Raw genomic sequence first — 20,194 nt, 5'->3', positions numbered from 1 at the left:
CCCTACAAAACCATTCACATCAATAACCTTGAGAAAATCCAGAGAAGAGCTGCCAGGTTTGTAACCCGTGATTATAGAAAGACCCGTAGTGATACAAGTATGCTTCTCCACCTCAAATGGGATACCCTCCCAAGACGCCGCACAATAGCGAGGCTTACTACAATTTACAAGGAAACTCATTAACTCCATCCAGCATTAGTCACCTTTTGTGTAATTAGGATAACAGACCAGCAACCCGACAAAACCAATCCCTGAACTACAAGACCATCCACACCAACAAGGACTGCTACCACTACTCACTGTATCCCAGGACCATTCCAGTTTAGAACTCCCTGCCGCCATATATCACATCTGCCGCTGATAGTAAAACTTTCAAGTCGCTGCTCTGAAACACTGCAATTTAAACTACAACAACATGCATGAAGGACTGCACATTTAATGCCCAGCGGCGGCGGTTGGTGCGGTATGGACAAGACAGCAATATGCTTCGGCACTGCAGCGGAAAATTAGTCAATTTTTCAGGAGCAGGACTTGAATTTGAAATCGGCATTTGGTCGGATGAAGGCATTCTGGAACATTGTGGAGATTTTAAGGCTCAGTGAACCGGGAAAACGGAGTCTCGGCGCCGCTTTCGGTCGGCCCGCGAGGAGAAAGGCTGGCCGTCTCGCCGTCTCGCCGTCTCGCCGTCCCGCCGTCCCGATCGGGCTCGGAGAGCCTGACCGAGGCGCATGCGCGGGGAGAGGGGCCAGACTGGAGCGAGTGGGTGCAAAGCTCGGACAAGCGATCGGAGTGGTGAACAGAGAGAAAATATGGAGAGGACGGCAGTTTAACTAAAATATCGGGAGCGGAGTTTAATGACATTACTGATTAATGCTGCATCGTGTTTATTACTGCGGGAATCAGTCGGCGGCTGTCCGGCTCACATGATCGGGCCATGGAGACGGAGATCACAGAAGGTAGGAGAGCGGGAAGACAACTTTCCGCCAGGCGGCAGGGCGAGTGCTCACTCCGGAGGGGCTAAAACCAAGTCCTTTCCCTGCTGGGGACTGTGTTGGATAGAAATGCCCGGGAGTTGGCAGCGCTGCACACGGGAGACACCCCCCAGCCCCTCTCGCCATCTTCCTCCTGCCCCTTGCCCCTCACCGTGGGTCGCCTTGTTCTTACTCTCAGCCTCTTGATAATCAAGACCTTCTGCCCTCTTCATTGTCCCAACTTCAAATACCGTGGTTCTTCACAGTGCACGGCCCTTCAAGGAGTTTTTTGTGCGTTGTAAATAACGGTATATAAAATGTGCAAATTATATTGTTTAAATATGATTAGATTTAAAATTTAAGACAATATAAAGCTGCTTTTTGCATTTATTTTCTATTATTTGGCAATGCTGTGTTAGTAATATGGGTTGTCAACCGAACATCGTGCTTCGTCTCGACGTTTATTTACATGCAGGACAGTATTCAGTAATGTGGAATGTACTTATTTGTAACGTTTAAAAGTTAACATCTTTGCATAGAATTGTGGGTAGCAAGTTCCTTTTTTTATGAATGCAAGAACAATAATATACTCGATCAAATACTAAGCCAAGTTAAACATTTTCTTTTAATCTGCCTTTTATTTCATCATGATGTTGGAATAGAATGAAAAATCAAGCCTGTTTTGCTCCCCTCAGTTGTCGAATATTTTAATTTCCTGTTAGTAACACGTTGCATTGAAGAACTGGTATTTTCTGAATCTCATTGCCAAAAACTGCCACATAACCAGAGAATCGACTCCTTGAGCTGTTAAAAGTAACAACTTGTTGCTAATTATATAAAAAAAGGGGAAGGTGATCTGACATAGGATATTGATTGTATGGGTAAATATAATTCTGGCTATTTGAAGGATTTTCTGGTGTTCTGATCATGCTGTGGAAACTTTCTTATTCAGGTAAGCACATCGAGCCAGTAAAAGGATTCATCCTGAAGCATTACCTCTGACAATCTAGTATTTCCTCAGTATTAGAATGGAATATCTGTTTGAATTAAGTACTGAAATATGTACAGCTTTCTTAAAATAGTTATTAGGTCTGTGTCCTATTATGCTAGTTTAATATGTAAAGACATTTTCTTCACCTTTCAATAAAATTGGATGAATGAAGAGAGACAATATGGATTGAATGGCACAATTCTAAAGTTGTGGAAGGGTCTGGGACCTAGATGGTGTCTTTTGTGCATAAATCCTCAACTGTGGCTGGACATATAAGAGAATAATTGGTAATGCTTGTGAGATGTATTTCATGAATGGCAGCTGGAGTACAAAAGCAGGAATGTTATGTTCATAAAGCAATTCTTGAGTTAAAACTGGAGTGCCAACCAATTTTGAACAGTATACTTGTTTTAAATTTTTATTATTGTTCTGTTGTCTATGTACTAATGAATATTATGATGCTTGCCACTGTGTAGTGTTGCTATTGTTAATGCATAATGCAATACAACAGTCAACGTTTTAAATATAGTTATTCTTGTGACTTATGGGCAACCAAAGGCTCAGGAAATTGTTGGTGAGCTCTGGTGAGTTGCCAGATACCAGCGCAGTTTGCTGAGTGGCTGGGTCATTTGTTGCTTGACAAATGGGTCTTTTTGCAATTTATGCATGTAAACTCAATACTGATGGTGAGTATCACTTTATCTGGCTAGGCCAAAATGTCTCAGGGTTGACTCCCTCCTAGTCGTCTTTGTGTTGACCTTCCATTTGCTGGTCTAAAGCAACTGATTTTTAAGGGATTTTCTTGCACACCAAATGGAATTTGGGGCATTCAGGCCGACATTTGCTAGTGGCAAGCTCACTGTGAATATGTCAAAATCAATTTTATTGTCAAATGCACAGGTACAATGGAAAAATTACTTGCAGCAGTATCGCAGGTTCATAGCATCAGATAAGCAGCTTTCACAAGTGCAATAGAAAGCAACCAGATTTACAACAAAGAACACAATTAGAACAAAAAATCCAGTCCCTTTTTAGTCTTTGAAGGTTTAGCCAGTTTTCATCCATTGGTTAAGACATGTAAGTTTTCTTACCTCTCCATCAGGAAAACATATTGGGTATCTTGAGCAGCGCACACAAATTGCTGGACTAACTCAGGAAATGAATGAACAGTTGATGTTTAGGGCTAAGACCCTTCTTCACGGCTGGGTATCTTGGAAAGGTGAGACTTTATTATGTCTAGGATATTAAAACACACACCCACACACACACTTACTGGAGGAACTCAGCAGGCCAGGCAGCATCTATGGAAAAGGGTGAACAGTCGACATTTATGGGCAAGACCCTTCTTCAGGACAGGAAGGGGAGCAGTCAGAGTAAGAAGATGGGGGTAGGGGAGGAAGCATACTTGCAGGAGCATCTCAGGCTCATGGCAGATAATTCACACTGGTCTTGTAAATGTTACTTTCCTTTCAGTATTGAAGTAAGGGGTCGATGTTTCACTCCTCCATTATAGGAAGACAAGTATGCAGAGATTATAGCTGGATCAATTTGTCAATAGCATTAGTGTTAAGGCTGTCTTGCCCTTTCCAAAGCAGCACTGAACTTGGTTTCCAGGTCAGGATTTCTGAGATGGTTAAGTCCAGGTAAGTGAACATTTCTCTTTTTATTTGCTCTTCACAAGGACAATTAACTTGTTGATTTGTTTGCAATTTTTAGATTGAAACCATTGGAAACAAGAAAAACAATCCATTAAACATTTCAGTCTTTCCTTTGAATGACTAATAAGTGATGCAACATTGGCAAAGCCGATTTAATAAGCGAGAACACCTTGGGTTTGATTTTCATTTAAGATTAAAGTGTTTTCCATTGGAACTTGTCTGAAGATATCCTTCTGAAGCATTACTGAATAAATATTTAAGCAGAATTGTTCAGAAAATCTGAGTTGGGACCAGCTCTGTTTGAGCTGATTGATTCAGATGCAAAATAATATAGAAAGATCTGACGATAATCAGTCCGTCTTCAAGCTTTGAAACAATATCATCCCAGCTGATAAGACCAAAAGCTATATAGAGATTTTCTGGTTCATAACTTGTTTCTTGTACCAGCTTCTTAAATATGGAAACATTGAAACTTTATAGGCACACTGTGTCAATAAGAATCTCTGGTCTTGGCGGGTAAACTTTTGTATGCCAGCCTTTCAGTGATAACAAAAAGGAATATACTGTAAGAGATAGTACAGTTGCTTATATTTATGATTTATTTTACATGGATTATGCCTACATCTCTCATGGCTTAAGAAAGTTTATTTTCACTTAAGTTTATAAATTAGTTTGTATAGATTGGAGATTTTTAGGCTTGCTGCACTCAAAAACTACCTGTTAAGCAGCTTACATCTGAGGCTTTGCTACAAACGATCATAGAGTCATAGAAAAGTACAGCCAGAAACAGGTCCTTCAGCTCATCCAGTTTAGTCCCATCAACCTGCACCAGGACCACAGCCCTCCATACCCTTGCCATACATGTAACTATCTAAGCTTCTCTTAAACATTGAAATGGGGCTCACATGCATCACTTGCGCTGGCAACTCATTCCACACTCTCATGACTCTGAAGAAATTTCCCTTCATGTTCCCCTTAAACTTTTCACCTTTTACCCTTAACCTCTAGTTGTAGTTCCATTCAACCTCAGTGGAAAAAGCCTGCTTGCATTTACCCTATCTATACCCCTCATAATTTTATATACCTCTATCAAATCTCCCCTCAATCTTCTATGTTCCAAGTGTTATGTTCCTGTGGGTATTTTGTGACTGTCACATGACCATGATTTATTGAAGTACAGAAAACCTGAAGGATCAAGAAAAGTTGGTGTTGTCTGTGGTGAAACAGGTTCAACCGTATTTAATCTTCGTTTGGAAGGAATTAGTAACCTGAATCCAAGATAGTCCCTGCTAAAGAGCAAAAAGGACTGGAGCAAGGTTTCGCCAAGGAAAGGTCGGTGCCTTTAAGCTGTTTTATTTCCTTCATTGTAAATCCTTTGGGCAAAGCATATTTTGGCTGGGATCAGCAGTAACGTCGTGACATCAAGGAATTAGTTACTTCTAGAAAAATCTCTCCTAACTGACTGTGTAAATCACTTGGACTTTTTTTTACATTATCACTCTAAGAACTGTTATGTTTAAGAACCATTTGAGCTGCCGTATAACAGCTGATTCCTGGTTAGTGATATTCAGTGTACTGAGCCATCTGCTTATTGCCTACATCTTCCCAGACGTGGTTTGTCACCTTGATCAGCCCTTTGCATGCATTTGCGCAACTGTACATTATCTCACTCTGATTTTAAATATTTAAAGTAAATTTATTATCAAATTACATATATGTCAAGATATATAATTTTTTTCTTGTGGGCATACTGAATAAAGCCAATACCTTTTAATAGAATCAATGAAAGACCACACCAGTTGGGCATACAACCAGAGTGCAAAGGACAACAAATTGCAAGTACAAAAGAAAGAAATAATAATAAAAATAAATTAATTAAACAATAAATGATGAGAACATGAGATGAAGAGTCCTTGAAAGTGAGTCCATAGGTTGTGATGAGGCAAATGAACTTGATTGACGTTATCCTTTGTGGTTCAAGAGCCTGACGGCTGAGGGGTTGTGTGGTGTGAGTTTTGAAGCTCCTGTTCTACCCTTCTGATGGCAGCAGTGGGGAGGGAACGTGACCTAGGTGGTAGGGGTCCCTGATAATGGATGCTGCTTTCCTGCAGCAACATTTCATGTAGATGTGCGCCAGTGGCGGGGAGGGCTTTCCCTGTGATGGACTAGGCCATATCATTAACCATATAACAATTACAGCAGGAAAACAGGCCATCTCAGCCCTTCTGGTCCGTGCCAAATGCTTACTCTCACCAAATCCCACCGACCTGCACTCAGCCCATAACCCTCCATTCCTTTCCTATCCAATTTTACTTTAAATGACAGTATCAAGCCTGCCTTTACCACTTCTACTGGGAGCTTGTTCCACACAACTACCAATCTCTGAGTAAAGAAATTTCCCCTTGTGTTACCCCTAAACTTTTGCCCCCTAACTCTTAACTCATGTCCTCAACTCATATCCACTACTTTTTGTAGGATTTTCTATTTGAGGGCATGGGTGATTCCAATATACTCTTCACCACACATTGATAGGAGTTAGTCAAAGTTGTACAGTAGATGCCTTGCTGTATTTTCGTAAACTTATAAGTAAGTACAGGCACTGTTGTGCTTTCTTTGTAAAAGGACAGGTCCTCTGAAATGCTAACACTGAGTAACTTGAAGTTGGCAAACCTCTCCAATTCTGATTTTCCCCCACCTCGATAAGGACTGGCTCATGGCTCTCTAGTTCCTCCTCCTGTAGTCAATAAGCAGGTCCTTGGTCTTGTAGATATTGAGTAAGAGGCTGTTGTGGCATCACTTACTTTCAACCTCCTGCTATATGCTGATTCATCACCACCTTTGATTTGGCCTTGAGAATGGTGTCAGCAAACTTGAATATGGCATTGGAGCTGTTTTTAGCCTTTGTGCGTTGATCTTTTGCTTACAAATGAACAGGCATTCTTGATAATCCTTGTCTAGATCTTCAGCTGCAATTAACAAACCTTCATCACCTTCCCCAGTCACCACCAGTATTTGTATCATTTCATCTCTCTTGGTCTCTGCTTAATTATAGCGATTCTTTCCATTTCTCCTTCTCTACAAATTAAAACTTTTTTTTTAACTTTACCTGGCTCTCTTGAAATGGTTTCTCTCTCACAGATGGCATCCTACCTGAGTACTTACAATAATTTTTTGTTTTCATTTCAAATTTTCCTCATTTGAATTATTTTGCTTTCAAACAGGCAAAGATGTATCTTATTTATTTTTGATAGCTGGGTATCTTTGTGCAAAGAGTTAGTTCAGTACTTAAGCAACCCAATCATTTTATGCTATGATTTCAGTGGATTACAAGATTGCAATTCTTTGTTGTATCCCATTGAGCCTCTGAAGGTTTTGATAGTCTGATGTGAAAATTTGATAGCTTTTAGTTGCCATAAAGTTATTTACAGCTCTAAGAAGCAATGAATGATCAGAGTCACAACTGATGCTATGATTGGATCACATAATCATCTGTTTGTAGGTGAGTTGCAATCAAGTTCTGTTGCTGCCAGATTGTGTACATTGCTGGTAACTTGTGTTATCCCCACATCAACAGAAACACTACCATCCCTGCCAACAATGCCCTCAAATGGGAGAGCTTCTCATTTGGTTGATATTGCTGGTTGCAACTTTCTTGATAGTTGGTGTGCAATCAGGAACAGGATTTGATGGGAAAATGTTATTGGCTGGAACTGTCGCATTTTGAGGTGTAATGATCTCTCCTGCTGTTAGTAACAACCCCTTACAGATGCATCTGTGCTGATTAATGCATGTTTACAGCTGATAATTTGACTTTCCATTTATTATAACACAATGAAACTGTACTGATCTGAGAACAAAAGCCCAGGTCTTTGCTAGCTGATTAATAGTTGCACATGTCCTTTCAATTGTGCAAACTTGTTTGCAGGAAGTGTAGAGCTAAAGTAGTGTAGAGTTGAGGTAAATTGTAAGCCCCCTTCATCACTGTGCAGCTTCCACTTTGGATTTTCATTTCAGCTTTTTTCTCTCCCAGAGTTCTACAAGGCAGTGGTTGCAATTTCTGTAATCTTATTTCATCAGGATATCGATTAGGAAACATCACTCTGCCTAGTGCTGTAATGATAACCAATGATCTTCATGATAATTGTTCACTTTTTAGTAAATTTAGTCCACAAATAAAATCAGTTGCCTGAAGTGCATTATGTAAAAATTAGATGTGAGTGAGGTTTGTAATCCCGAACCATCTTACCAAGGTGTTACTGTTGAGAGACAAAGGTGACCTTTCTTCTAATACCCACACAGTTTTGGTGTTGACTAATGATTTCAAAAAAATATATATTTTAGTCTAAGCACCTAATGATAGTGAGAAAACATTGTATAGGAGTATGAAAAAAATGATATTTAAGTTTTGTTTTTCTTTGAATGTACAAGAAATATTACTTCGCACAGATAAATTCAGAATCAGGTTCACTGACATATGTCCTGAGATTTGTTGTTTTATGGCAGTAGTATAATAGAATACAGGTAGTCCCTGAGTTACGAATGTCCGACTTACAGACAACTCATACTTATGAACTGAGGAAGGAGAACGCTGTCCGCCATTTTAAGTCGTTGCCGTTGACACTGTGTTGGGTGTTTAACTTTGTATTTGGCTTAAATTTTTCTTAGTAAGATTCACCTTGACCCGCCCCCCCCCCCCCCCCCCCCCCCCGTTCCAGTCGGCTAGTGGTGAGATCAGCGCTGGGCTGGAGAACGGAGTTTCCCAAGTCTGATCCAGTGATAGAACGTTCCCATGCCGGGTTGATATTGATCCAGTGACTCTCGTACCATCCGTGCTGGGTTGATGTAGAGCTCGCAACTCGACCTCATTAAAAAAAACACTGCCACCACCAGTTTAAATTCCCACGCGGAATATTGTGGAGGATCAAATACCCAAACCCAGCACAGCCACTACTTGTCTCATTTAGCCTGTCTCAATGCGATGGTCCTTAGGACCCAGCGGACCCCGGGAGCCGGCAAAGCTCGGGAGCTGCTGCCCGCAGTGTTTCTGTTCCATTGACAGGAAGCGATCGCGATTGAAAATAAAGTGGAAATAATAAAGCGTTTGGAAAGAGGTGAAATGCCATTGGTCATTGGAAAAGCGTTAGGCTACAGTCAGTCAATGATCGGAACAATTTTAAAAGATAACGGATAAAGTGAGAATAATGGAGTATATGAAAGGCCCTGCCCCGATGAAAGCTATAATTATTACTAAGCAATGCAGTGGTTTAATTATTGGAATACATATTAAGTGTTTTATATGCATAGTGTTATAAACCCCGTAACTGGGTCACTTACCAGCAAAGATAGAGAGGTCCGTTGAAATCTGATGATAATATTCTTAACAGTATTTATTAGTAAAAATACACAAAAATAATATCAATGCAAATATACAGATAATATACGTCGTCAATACTAAATCTAAAAGTTTGGGTATAATAATAATAAGAAATAAGCTCTATCGTTGTCTAGGGGATAACGTATTGTCTGATGGAAATATAAGTTCACTCAGTTCATGCAGGCTGCAGCCTTTGGGGACCGCTGGGTTTTCAATGGTTGGAGAGAGAGTGAGTTTTGGGAGAAAAACTTGCCGGCTTTCCTTTTATGATTTCAATCCGTCGGAGTCTCGTTGGTGTGGCCGTTCACTCGTGGCCTCTCCTGTAGCTAAGCCGTTCTTCCGTGATGAGCCCGCCACCCTGGCAAGGGAGGACGCACACAAGCCTCCACCGGCTGTCGCTATAAAACGCTGTCACTGGATTTCCAGCGTTTCTCCTGGTGCGTCTAAAGGGGTTGTTCCCCAAGCTCTCTGTTACCCTTACTCACGGGGTCTCAGATGTCAGTCAGGTTGGGATGATGCAATCCCTCAACCAACCCACTCTAGTCAACCCCTGAGGGGCTTCAACGAACAGTACAGTACTCAATACACAATTCCGTCTCCAAGAGACAATAGCCGTTATCAATGGTTCCATTTTGCTGAGGTCAGGACACATTCCAAGCCTTGTGAATTCTGGACGTCTCTTTCTCATTTCCTGGGTCTCAGACCCGAATTAATAGCGATCTTGCGATTCTCAAAAAGGAGTGGACGACTTTGTACCCTTCGGCCCCTCAGAGTTGCGGCACATTCGTAACAATAGAAAGGTAAAATATATACTGTATACTGAGACAAATGTTTGACTAACTGACGCTAAATAATACCGGATGTACGTGTTCCGACTTCATACAAATCCAAATTAAAGACGGACTCAGGAATGGAGCTTATACGTAACCTGGGGACTGCCTGTTCAGAAAAATTACTACGTTACAGTAAATAAATAGTGCAAAAGATGAATCATAAGGTAGTGTTCTTGGATTGTTCAAAAAAATCTGATGGGCGGGAAGAAGCTGTTCTTGAATTGTTGAGTGAAGGGCTTCAGGCTCCTTTGCCTCCTCCCCAGTGCTTGTAGCGAGATGAGTGCATCTCCCAGATAGCGAGGGACCTTAATTGAATGCTGCCTTCTTGAGCATTATGCCTCACCATCAATCCTCTGAACCTGCACACTGGAGCCTTCATATCTGGCGCTGTTGCAACCTTTCAGATTGCTCTCCACCATACATCTGTAGTAATTTGCAAGTCTTCGGTGACATACCAAATTTCATCAAACTCATAAAGAAGTGGAACCCACTGGCATGCCTTCTTCATGATTGCATCAGTGTGTTGGGCCCCAGGAGAGATCCTCTGAAATGTTGATGTCTGCAGACCTGAAACTGATCATCCTAACCACCGCAGACCCCTCAGTGAGTTCTGAATTCTCCTTCCTAAGTCCATAATCAATTCCTTGGTCCTGCTGACATTGAGTGTGAAGCTGTTGTGACATCACTCAACTGGCCAATCTGTGTCTCTCCTGTATACCGACTGATCGCCATTGCTTTGTAGCCATAGGCTTTGCATAAATTGTTCTTAAATACATTGATACTGATGAGGCTTTTGTCACTTTTTTGAACCTCCTAATTCACTGTTTATTTTCTGAGTAGTATCATGATCTAACAATGGAATTTTTGAATAATTATGGAAATTATCTCGAGCCGTTAAGTGCAGCCGCTAATGGACTGGTGCAGAGCCATCAACCTGTCTCTGAATGTGAGCAAAACAAAAGAGATGGTTGTTGACTTCAGGAGGGCATGGAGCGACCACTCCCCGCTGAACATCGATGGCTCCTCGGTAGAGATCGTAAAGAGCACCAATTTCTTGGTGTTCACTTGACGGAGAATCTCACCTGGTCCCTCAACACCAGCTCCATAGCAAAGAAAGCCCAGCAGCATCTCTACTTTCTGCGAAGGCTGAGGAAAGTCCATCTCCCACCCCCCATCCTCATCACATTCTACAAGGGTTGTATTGAAAGCATCCTGAGCAGCTGCATCACTGCCTGGTTCGGAAATTCCACCATCTCGGATCGCAAGACCCTGCAGCAGATAGTAAGGTCAGCTGAGAAGGTCATCAGGGTCTCTCTTCCCACCATCACGGACATTTACACTACACGCTGCATCCACAAAGGAAACAGCATTATGAAGGACCTCATTACCCCTCATACAATCTCTTCTCCCTCCTGCCGTCTGGGAAAAGGCTCCGAAGCATTCAGGCTCTCATGTCCAGACTATGTAACAGTTTCTTTCCCCAAGCTATCAGACTCCTCAATACCCAGAGCCTGGACTGACACCTTGCCCTATTGTCCTGTTTATTATTTATTGTAATACCTGCACTGTTTTTGTGCACTTTACACAGTCCTGTGTAGGTCTGTAGTCTAGTGTAGCTTTCTCTGTGTTGTTTCTTTTTTACGTAATTCAGTCTAGTTTTTGAACTGTGTCTTGTAACACCATGGTCCTGAAAAAACGTCGTCTCATTTTTACTGTGTACTGTACCAGCAGTTATGGTCGAAATGACAATAAAAGTGACTTAACTTGACAGAGGAGAAACAGAAATGAAATTGGTAGAGGCTAGAGCAGGATGAGCAGTGAGTTCTTAAAATATTGTTGAGTTGTACAATAACAACAGGTAATGGGGAGACCAATGTTGTGGGCGTAAAATGCAAGGTCAGCTTTTGTTGCCCAAGGAAGCTGCTGTCAACTTTAGTCTGTAGAATGAGGCTCCCATAGGTTGGGTAGGGAATTTGAGGGCTTAGGCTTGTTGGCAGTGAACAAATGGTGATTTTGCAAGTCAGGCTAATTTGTGACTTGGGGAATCTGTGGGTTTCCATGTGCTTTGTTGACTTTAACCTTGTACGTAGTAGAGACGAGACTAAGGACATTGGAATCTGGAGACCAGAGGAACTCATTCGGTTGGGCAGCATCTGTGAAGGGAAGCGGACAATTGATGTTTTGGGTCAAGGTGCTTCATCTGGCTGAAAGATGTAGGGAGGTGACCCTTGGAATTTGCTATTTTTATTCAATCAATACCTTCATCTTTTACTCTAGGTGATGTGCCACCCTATTACCGAGAAGTATATGAAGCAATTTGCTGTAAGCAGGAGGACCGAGTCCAGGGAAGTGTCTTTCACAAGCTGTTGAATAGAACGAAGCTGCCACCCATTATACAAAACCAGGTAAGTTAGCAATCTCTTTGCATGAACTGATAGGCTTATGATGTAAAAATTTAGATAGAGGATGTAAATTTCTGGAGGGCCTTTTTGAGTGGTGTATAGGTACATGGAAATGTTAAAAGTTGGAGAGTTAATAACTGAGGTGGATTATGCAGATTATATTTTGGACACTGGCATTTGAGTTAGAGTAGTAAAATACTATTAATCCAGATACTTTCTGGATGAGTAAATTTTCCAGTTTGTTGAATATTATTCTATTACTACTCCAATAAACTTGTAATTTACTTTTTTCAAATGACAAATGACACACAGTAGAATACAGTATTTCCCTGTGGATCAGACAAGTTCCAAGGAAGATTCAGAAACAGAGCCTGGTGGGAAAGGATTGTGGGAACCAGCACCTGAGTAAGAGGCTGAACTAATGGGATTGAATAGGGAATTATTGTGGAGTTTTACTTTAGTATATAAAGCTATCAATTGATCAGTGGTACTGCGTTGTAAAGACTTCAAGCTGCACCATTTCAATAGTTGCTTGTGAATGTGGACTTATAAAGTCTCCAAGCACTTTATAGCCAGTAAGTACTTTTTGCTTAAGTATTAGTCATCATGTTTCATACATGAGCCTCTCAGACAGCCATATTTATCTCACCCGGAGAGAAGATTTTCTTTGCTCATTTTATTAGTTTGACTTATTTTTGTGTGCTGTGGTTCCAGATTGCTGAACTAGTAGAATCATCAAAGGAAGAACCTCTCTCAAAGTCTGCTCTGTACAAAGGTCTGGTGTTGATTGCCCTAGCTCAACAGGGGAAACAGCCTTCAGCCAAACTGTTGGAGAATATTGCACAAGGTAAGTTGAGTTCTTCCTCAGTGCAAAGCTTTATAATCATAAGGCATAGGAGCGGAATTAGGCCATTTGGTCTGCTCTGCCATTCAATCATGGCAGATCCTTTTTTCTCTTCCTCAGCCCCACTCCCTGGCCTTCTCCCTGTAACCCTGGATGCTGTGTCCAATCAAGAACCTATCAATCTCTGCCTTAAATGAACCCAGTGACCTGGCTTCCACAGCTGTCTGTGGTAACAAATTCACCACTCTTTGGCTAAAGAAATTTCTCTGCATCTGTTTTAAATGGATGCCCTTCTATCCTGAGGCTGTGCCCTCTTGTCCTAGACTCCCCCGCCGTGGGAAACACCCTTTCCACATTTACTCTGATTAAACCTTTCAATATTCAAGAAAATTTCAATGATATCCCTCCTCCCCCCACCCTGCTTCCGGTGAGTACAGGCCTGGAGCCATCAAATGTTCCTCGATTGATAACCTTTTTCATTCCTGGAATCGTCCTTGTGAATCTCCTCTGAACCCTCTCCAAGTTGCAGTCAGTCATTATCCACTTATCAATGATTTTGGAATATTTTTACGAGAGTGCCTCAGGAGATTTATTGAGATTCTGTTGAGACCTGCAACTGGATAAGTGCCACTTATCCAGTCACTGTGTGGCTTACTGTGACTCAGCTGGAAATGAAAATTTTATGCATCAGAAATTGGACCCCTGTATCAGTAAGGAAATAGGTGTAATTTTGAAATATATGGGTGATTCCGGTATTGTGGCAGCAGCACGACTTCCCACGAAGTTCTGTGTACCATACAAGATTAGCAGAACAGGGAACTCTATTGAATTTTAGCAGTTTCCAGAGGTAAGGCAGCAGAGGATCCCAGACCTCTGGGATCTCAAGAATCTGCAAGGAGTGCTGCAACTGAAGGTCCTGAAAAATGAGTAGATGGAGTCTTTGTGATGATTGGAAGGAGGTAGGGGCCTTCGTTTATCACTCCTAATACATTGGGAGCTGAGGCAGCTTTTGACCAGGAAGTTTAGGAGGCATATTATTCAGTGCTGATGTGGAACTTTCACTCTCCAAAGAAGTAAATGGTAAGATGTGACTTTTAACATTTTGGTGATTAAGTTCACTATCAAAATGATCGTGATGTAGGAAAAAAAAACAATTAATACTATCACCATCTGCCCCTGAGAATGTGCAACTTTCTTAAATATCTGTACTCCCTGGGATGAAGGCATTCCTGCAGTGTTGGTGTGATTCAAAGTAACAGTGCAGATTGCATTTAGTGAAAATACACGGGTAACTTTTCTGGCCATGCTCATCCTAGCCTATTAATCCCAGGTTTTAAATGATCTCCATCTTAGAAATATTATGTCTTGCAAAGTTCAGGACTGGCTTATGGTATCCAGATAATATCCAATAGTCTGCTAGCTGCTAGAGGGCAAGTGAGTGCATATCCTGATGAAGGCTCTATAATCTTTTAGTAGTAATTTACCAGGAAATTACCTCTCGGCTATGACATAGATTTGTATCTCACCTCTATTTCATGCTTGTCAGGAGGATACAGTTGCAGAGCTGTAGAAAAAGACTAGAGGTGTGGGATCACACGCACAAAATGCTGGAGGAACTCAGCAAGTCAGGCAGTATCTGTGGAGGGGAATAATCAGTCATCTAATGAAGAGTCTTTGCCCAAAACTTCAACTGTTTATACCCCTCCATAGATGCTGCCTGACTTGCTGAGTTCTTCCAGCATTTTGTATGTCTTGCTCAAGATTTGCAGCATCTACAGAATTTCTTGTGTTTAGTATAAGGGGTATCCTTTTAGCCTTTGAAGAACTGATATAGGGTTATTAGTACAACAGAGGAAGAATCCATTCATTCTGTTTTCTGATTCTATTCTGCGCATCTTCAAGCACCAGATTGTATGAAATTGTACATTTGGACACCATGGTACTAAGGATATAGAGAGGATTGTCAATTTCCACAAATCAGACAGGATATTTACTGTACATGGTATCCTAGCCTGTATTTAGCTTATACTTTTACTACACATTTCCCTAGCCCATAAGGAGTAGGATTTGCCGTTCCTATAGGAAGTCACATAGAGCAGGTATAGGAGAGAAGCTTTGTTATTGGCCTAGACAATGGCAGCTGGGGAATTTCAACTCTGTTGAGTAAGTCTGAAATAAGGAACATAACTTGTAATGGTTGCTGTACATCAGCTTCTGTAAAGGCCTGTTGGGAAAGAATTCTGCCATCCTTTGCTGGTCTGGTTCATATCTAATTCTAGACATAGTAATTTGTTTGATAAATTTTATAACCATATAACATATAACCATATAACAATCACAGCATGGAAACAGGCCATCTCGGCCTTCTAAGTCCATGCCGAACTCTTAATCTCACCTAGTCTCACCTACCCGCACTCAGCCCATAACCCTCCACTCCTTTCCTGTCCATATACCTATCCAATTTTACCTTAAATGACACAACTGAACTGGCCTCTATTACTTCTACAGGAAGCTCATTCCACACAGCTATCACTCTCTGAGTAAAGAAATACCCCCTCGTGTTTCCCTTAAACTTCTGCCCCCTAACTCTCAAATCACGTCCTCTCGTTTGAATCTCCCCTACTCTCAATGGAAACAGCCTATTCACATCAACTCTTATCTATCCCTCTCAAAATTTTAAATACCTCGATCAAATCCCCCCTCAACCTTCTACGCTCCAATGAATAGAGACCTAACTTGTTCAACCTTTCTCTGTCACTTAAGTGCTGAAACCCAGGTATCATCCTAGTAAATCGTCTCTGCACTCTCTCTAATTTATTGACATCTTTCCTATAATTCGGTGACCAGAACTGCACACAATATTCTAAATTTGGCCTTACCAATGCCTTGTACAATTTTGACATTACATTCCAACTTCTGTACTCAATGCTTTGATTTATAAAGGCCAGCATTCCAAAAGCCTTCTTCACCACCCTATCTACATGAGACTCCACCTTCAGGGAACTATGCACTGTTATTCCTAGATCTCTCTGTTCCTCTGCATTCCTCAATGCCCTACCATTTACCCTGTATGTTCTATTTGGATTATTCCTGCCAAAATGTAGAACCTCACACTTGTCAGCATTAAACTCTATCTGCCAACATTCAGCCCATTCTTCTAACCGGCATAAATCTCCCTGCAAGCTTTGAAAACCCACCTCATTATCCACAACACCTCCTACCTTAGTATCATCGGCATACTTACTAATGCAATTTACCACCCCATCATCCAGATCATTTATGTATATAAATTGGGCCCAAACAACATTGGGCCCAAAACAGATCCCTGAAGCACCCCGCTAGTCACCGGCCTCCATCCCGATAAACAATTATCCACCACTACTCTCTGCCATCTAGCCACTGTTGAATCCATTTTATTACTCCAGCATTAATACCTAACGACTGAACCTTCTTAACTAACCTTCCATGTGGAACTTTGTCAAAGGCTTTGCTGAAGTCCATATAGACTACATCCACTGCCTTACCCTTGTCAACATTCCTCATAACTTCTTCAAAAAATTCAATAAGATTTGTCAAACATGGCCTTCCACGCACAAATCTGGCTACTCCTAATCAGATCCTGTCTATCCAGATAATTATTAATACTATCTCTAAGAATACTTTCCATTAATTTACCCACCACTGATGTCAAACTGACAGGTCTATAATTGCTGGGCTTACTTCTAGAACCCTTTTTAAACAATGGAACCACATGAGCAATACGCCAATCCTCCGGCACAATCCCCGTTTCTAATGACATCTTAAAGATCTCCGTCAGAGCTCCTGCTATTTCTACACAAACTTCCCTCAAGGTCCTGGGGAATATCCTGTCAGGACCCAGAGATTTATCCACTTTTAAATTTCTTAAAAGCGCCAGTACTTCCATCTCTTTAATTGTCATAGGTTCCATAACTTCCTTACTTGTTTCCCACACCTTACACAATTCAATATCCTTCTCCTTAGTGAATACCAAAGAGAAGAAATCATTCAAAATCTCTCCCATCTCCCTCGGCTCCACACATAGCTGACCACTCTGATTCTCTAAGGGGCCAATTTTATCCCTCACTATCCTCTTGCTTTTAATATAACTGTAGAAACCTTTCGGATTTACTTTCACCTTATTTGCCAAACCAATCTCGTATCTTCTTTTAGCTTTTCTAATCTCTTTCTTAAGATTCCTTTTACATTATTTATATTCCTCGAGCAATTCCTTTACTCCATGCTGCCTGTATCTATTGTAGACATCCCTCTTTTTCCGAACCAAATTTCTAATATCCCTTGAAAACCATGGTGCTTTCAAACCTTTAACCTTTCCTTTCAACGTAACAGGAACATAAAGATTCTGTACCCTCATAAGTTCACCCTTAAATGACCTCCATTTCTCTATTACATCCTTCCCATAAAACAACTTGACCCAATCTACTCTCTCTAAATCCCTTCGCAACTCCTTAAAGTTAGCCTTTCTCCAATCAAAAATCTCAACTCTAGGTCCAGTCCTGTCCTTCTCCATAATTATATTGAAGCTAATGCTATTGTGATCACTGGACCCGAAGTGCTCCCCAACACATACATCTGTCAGCTGACCTATCTCATTCCCTAACAGGAGATCCAACACTGCCCCATTTCTAGTCGGTACTTCTATGTATTGTTGCAAAAAACTATCCTGCACACATTTCACAAACTCTAAACCATCCAGCCCTTTTACAGAATGAGCTTCCCAGTCTACATGTGGAAAATTAAAATCTCCCACAATCACCACCTTGTGTTTACTACAAATATCTGCTATCTCCTTACACATTTGCTCTTCCAACTCACACTCCCCATTAGGTGGCCTATAATACACTCCTATCAGTATTACTGCACCTTTCCCATTCCTCAATTCCACCCAAATAGCCTCCCTAGAGGAGCTCTCTAATCTATCCTTCCAAAGCACCGCCATAAGATTTTCTCGGACAAGCAATGCAACACCTCCTCCTCTGGCCCCTCCTACTCTATCACACCTGAAGCAACTAAATCCAGGAATATTTAGTTGCCAATCACTCCCTTCCTGCAACCATGTTTCACTAATAGCTACAACATCATAATTCCAGGTATCAATCCACGCTTTAAGCTCATCCACCTTTCTTATAATGCTCCTAGCATTAAAATAGATACATTTAAGATACTCTCCACCCCCTCCTCTCTTTTCATCCCTAACAATGCATTCAAATTTATTATCCTTTTCTTTCTTTTCCCCTACATCTTCGGGCTGAGCGCATCCCTTCTCCATCACCTGCCTTTCCTCCCTCACACACTGTCTATTTACTTGCTCTACTGGTGAACTAACCTCCTCTCCCATGGTTTCCTCAAATTGATTCCCGCCCCCCCCCCCCCCATCTTACTAGTTTAAAGTCTGCCCTGTAGCCCTAGCAATATCCCCGCTAGGATATTGGTCCCCCCAGGATTCAAGTGTAACCCGTCCTTCTTGAACAGGTTTTATGAAATATCTTTAGAAATTACTTGGGTTAAACACATGTGAAATGGGAAATAAATCCTGGTTAGTGCTCATCTCAGGAATTTTTTTTTAAAAAGCCTTGGCTTTCAGTTGTTTCTTTAGCTTTTAGAGGTTTGTGGCTACATTTAGCCTAAGCACCCTAAGAGATCAGGGTGGGATCAGCTAGTTGAATATATATATGAATAACTTTCACTAGGAGTAAACGGGCAGGGGAGCACATACAAAAAATGTAAAATAATCACAGAAGATAAATGGAAATGAGTTGAGTTTTATCTGTTTGCTTTGTTTCAAGGAGCTTGTGTTTACGGTCTATAGTAATTACCATGAGAGTAATAAAAATGAGCAAACCTACATTTATCTCTGATATCCCACAACCGACCTTTATCTCTTATTTCCCATGACCTTGGAATATCACATTGCTCTTTACTGCGGATGGAATACTTTTTGAGGTGTTGTCCTTGTGTAAGTTACATTACAATCTTAAAAAAGCAATAAAGTACAGGTGCCCCCCCCCCTTTACAAAGGTAGAGCGTTCCTACGAAAACTTTCTTAAGCCGAAATGGCGTAAAGTGAAGAACCATTAATTTATATGGAAAATATTTTTGTAAAAGCGAAAATCCTCTTTGTAATGCAAAAACAGGTTACTAATATAGGTCTTTTGTAAAAGCGAAGTGGTGTAAAGTGAACATTCGTAAATCGGAGGACATCTGTAATGAATAGTTGATCTGCATTTCAGTAACATTGAGAGAGAAAAGCACCTAGGAGGAGAATGTTCATAAGACATAGGAGCAGAATTAAGCATTCAGCCCATCGAGCCTGCTGTACCATTCCCTCATAGCTGATCTATTATCTCTCTCAACCCCATTCTCCTGCCTTATTCCCCTAATTTTTGATACCCTTATTAATCAAGAATCTGAATGAAGCAATGTTTGGATTGTATTTCAAGGATTGTGAGCAGGTTTGGGTCCCTTATCTAAGAAAGGATGTGCTGAATTAGAGAGGGTCCAGAGGAGGTTCACGGGAATGATTCTGAGAATGACAGGGTTAATGTATGAGGAGCATTTGATGGCTTTGTGCCTGTTCTTGCTGGAGTTCAGAAGAATGAGGAGGGAACTCATTGAAACCCAACGAATATTTAAAAGCCTAGAAAGAATGGATGTGGAGTTCTGTCATTGAATCTTTCCTTCTCAGAACGAATTGGATTTCTACAACAATCTAGTGGTTTCACATTTAAACCAATACCAACTTTTTGTGTACCACTGTTAATTTATCAAATATAAATTTCCCAGTTACTGAAATAAGGACTTAAATTTCTGAGTTCAGATCATTAGTCCAAGTAACTTGTTTACTTGTGCTGGAATATACTTCTCTTAACCAAACCCCTTGACCAATGCCAGCAATAAAGGATTGCATCACCAGCAATAAAGTACTTGCTCATTAGTATACTGAAATAGTTGGTTTGTAATTTACCTTCAGAGTGGAACTTGAGCTCTTTATCTTACTCTGTGGCCTGAGACTCATCCACTGGGCTTATATACAGTACAAAACCTTGCAAAAGTATTAGGCACATGCATATTGCCAGGGTGCC

At 41.1% G+C, this 20,194-nt stretch overlaps 1 protein-coding gene across 2 annotated transcripts in view; it reads left to right on the top strand.

Moving 5' to 3' along the window:
• The first annotated feature begins 739 nt into the window (after positions 1-739).
• Positions 740-20,194, top strand: part of snx8a (sorting nexin 8a) — a 68,767-nt gene continuing 49,312 nt past the window's right edge. For both annotated transcript variants that reach the window (XM_059979809.1, XM_059979808.1), the window contains exons 1-3: positions 740-956; positions 12,105-12,232; positions 12,944-13,076. In XM_059979809.1, the coding sequence (XP_059835792.1) occupies positions 935-956; positions 12,105-12,232; positions 12,944-13,076 (283 nt within the window). In that variant the 5' untranslated portion in view covers positions 740-934. The remainder of the gene's footprint in view (positions 957-12,104; positions 12,233-12,943; positions 13,077-20,194) is intronic.

This window comes from Hypanus sabinus, chromosome 9 (assembly GCF_030144855.1).
Source record: "Hypanus sabinus isolate sHypSab1 chromosome 9, sHypSab1.hap1, whole genome shotgun sequence".
NCBI lineage: Eukaryota > Metazoa > Chordata > Chondrichthyes > Myliobatiformes > Dasyatidae > Hypanus > Hypanus sabinus.
Note: the sequence above shows the minus strand (reverse complement) of the source record. Positions and strands in the feature narration are given on the sequence as shown.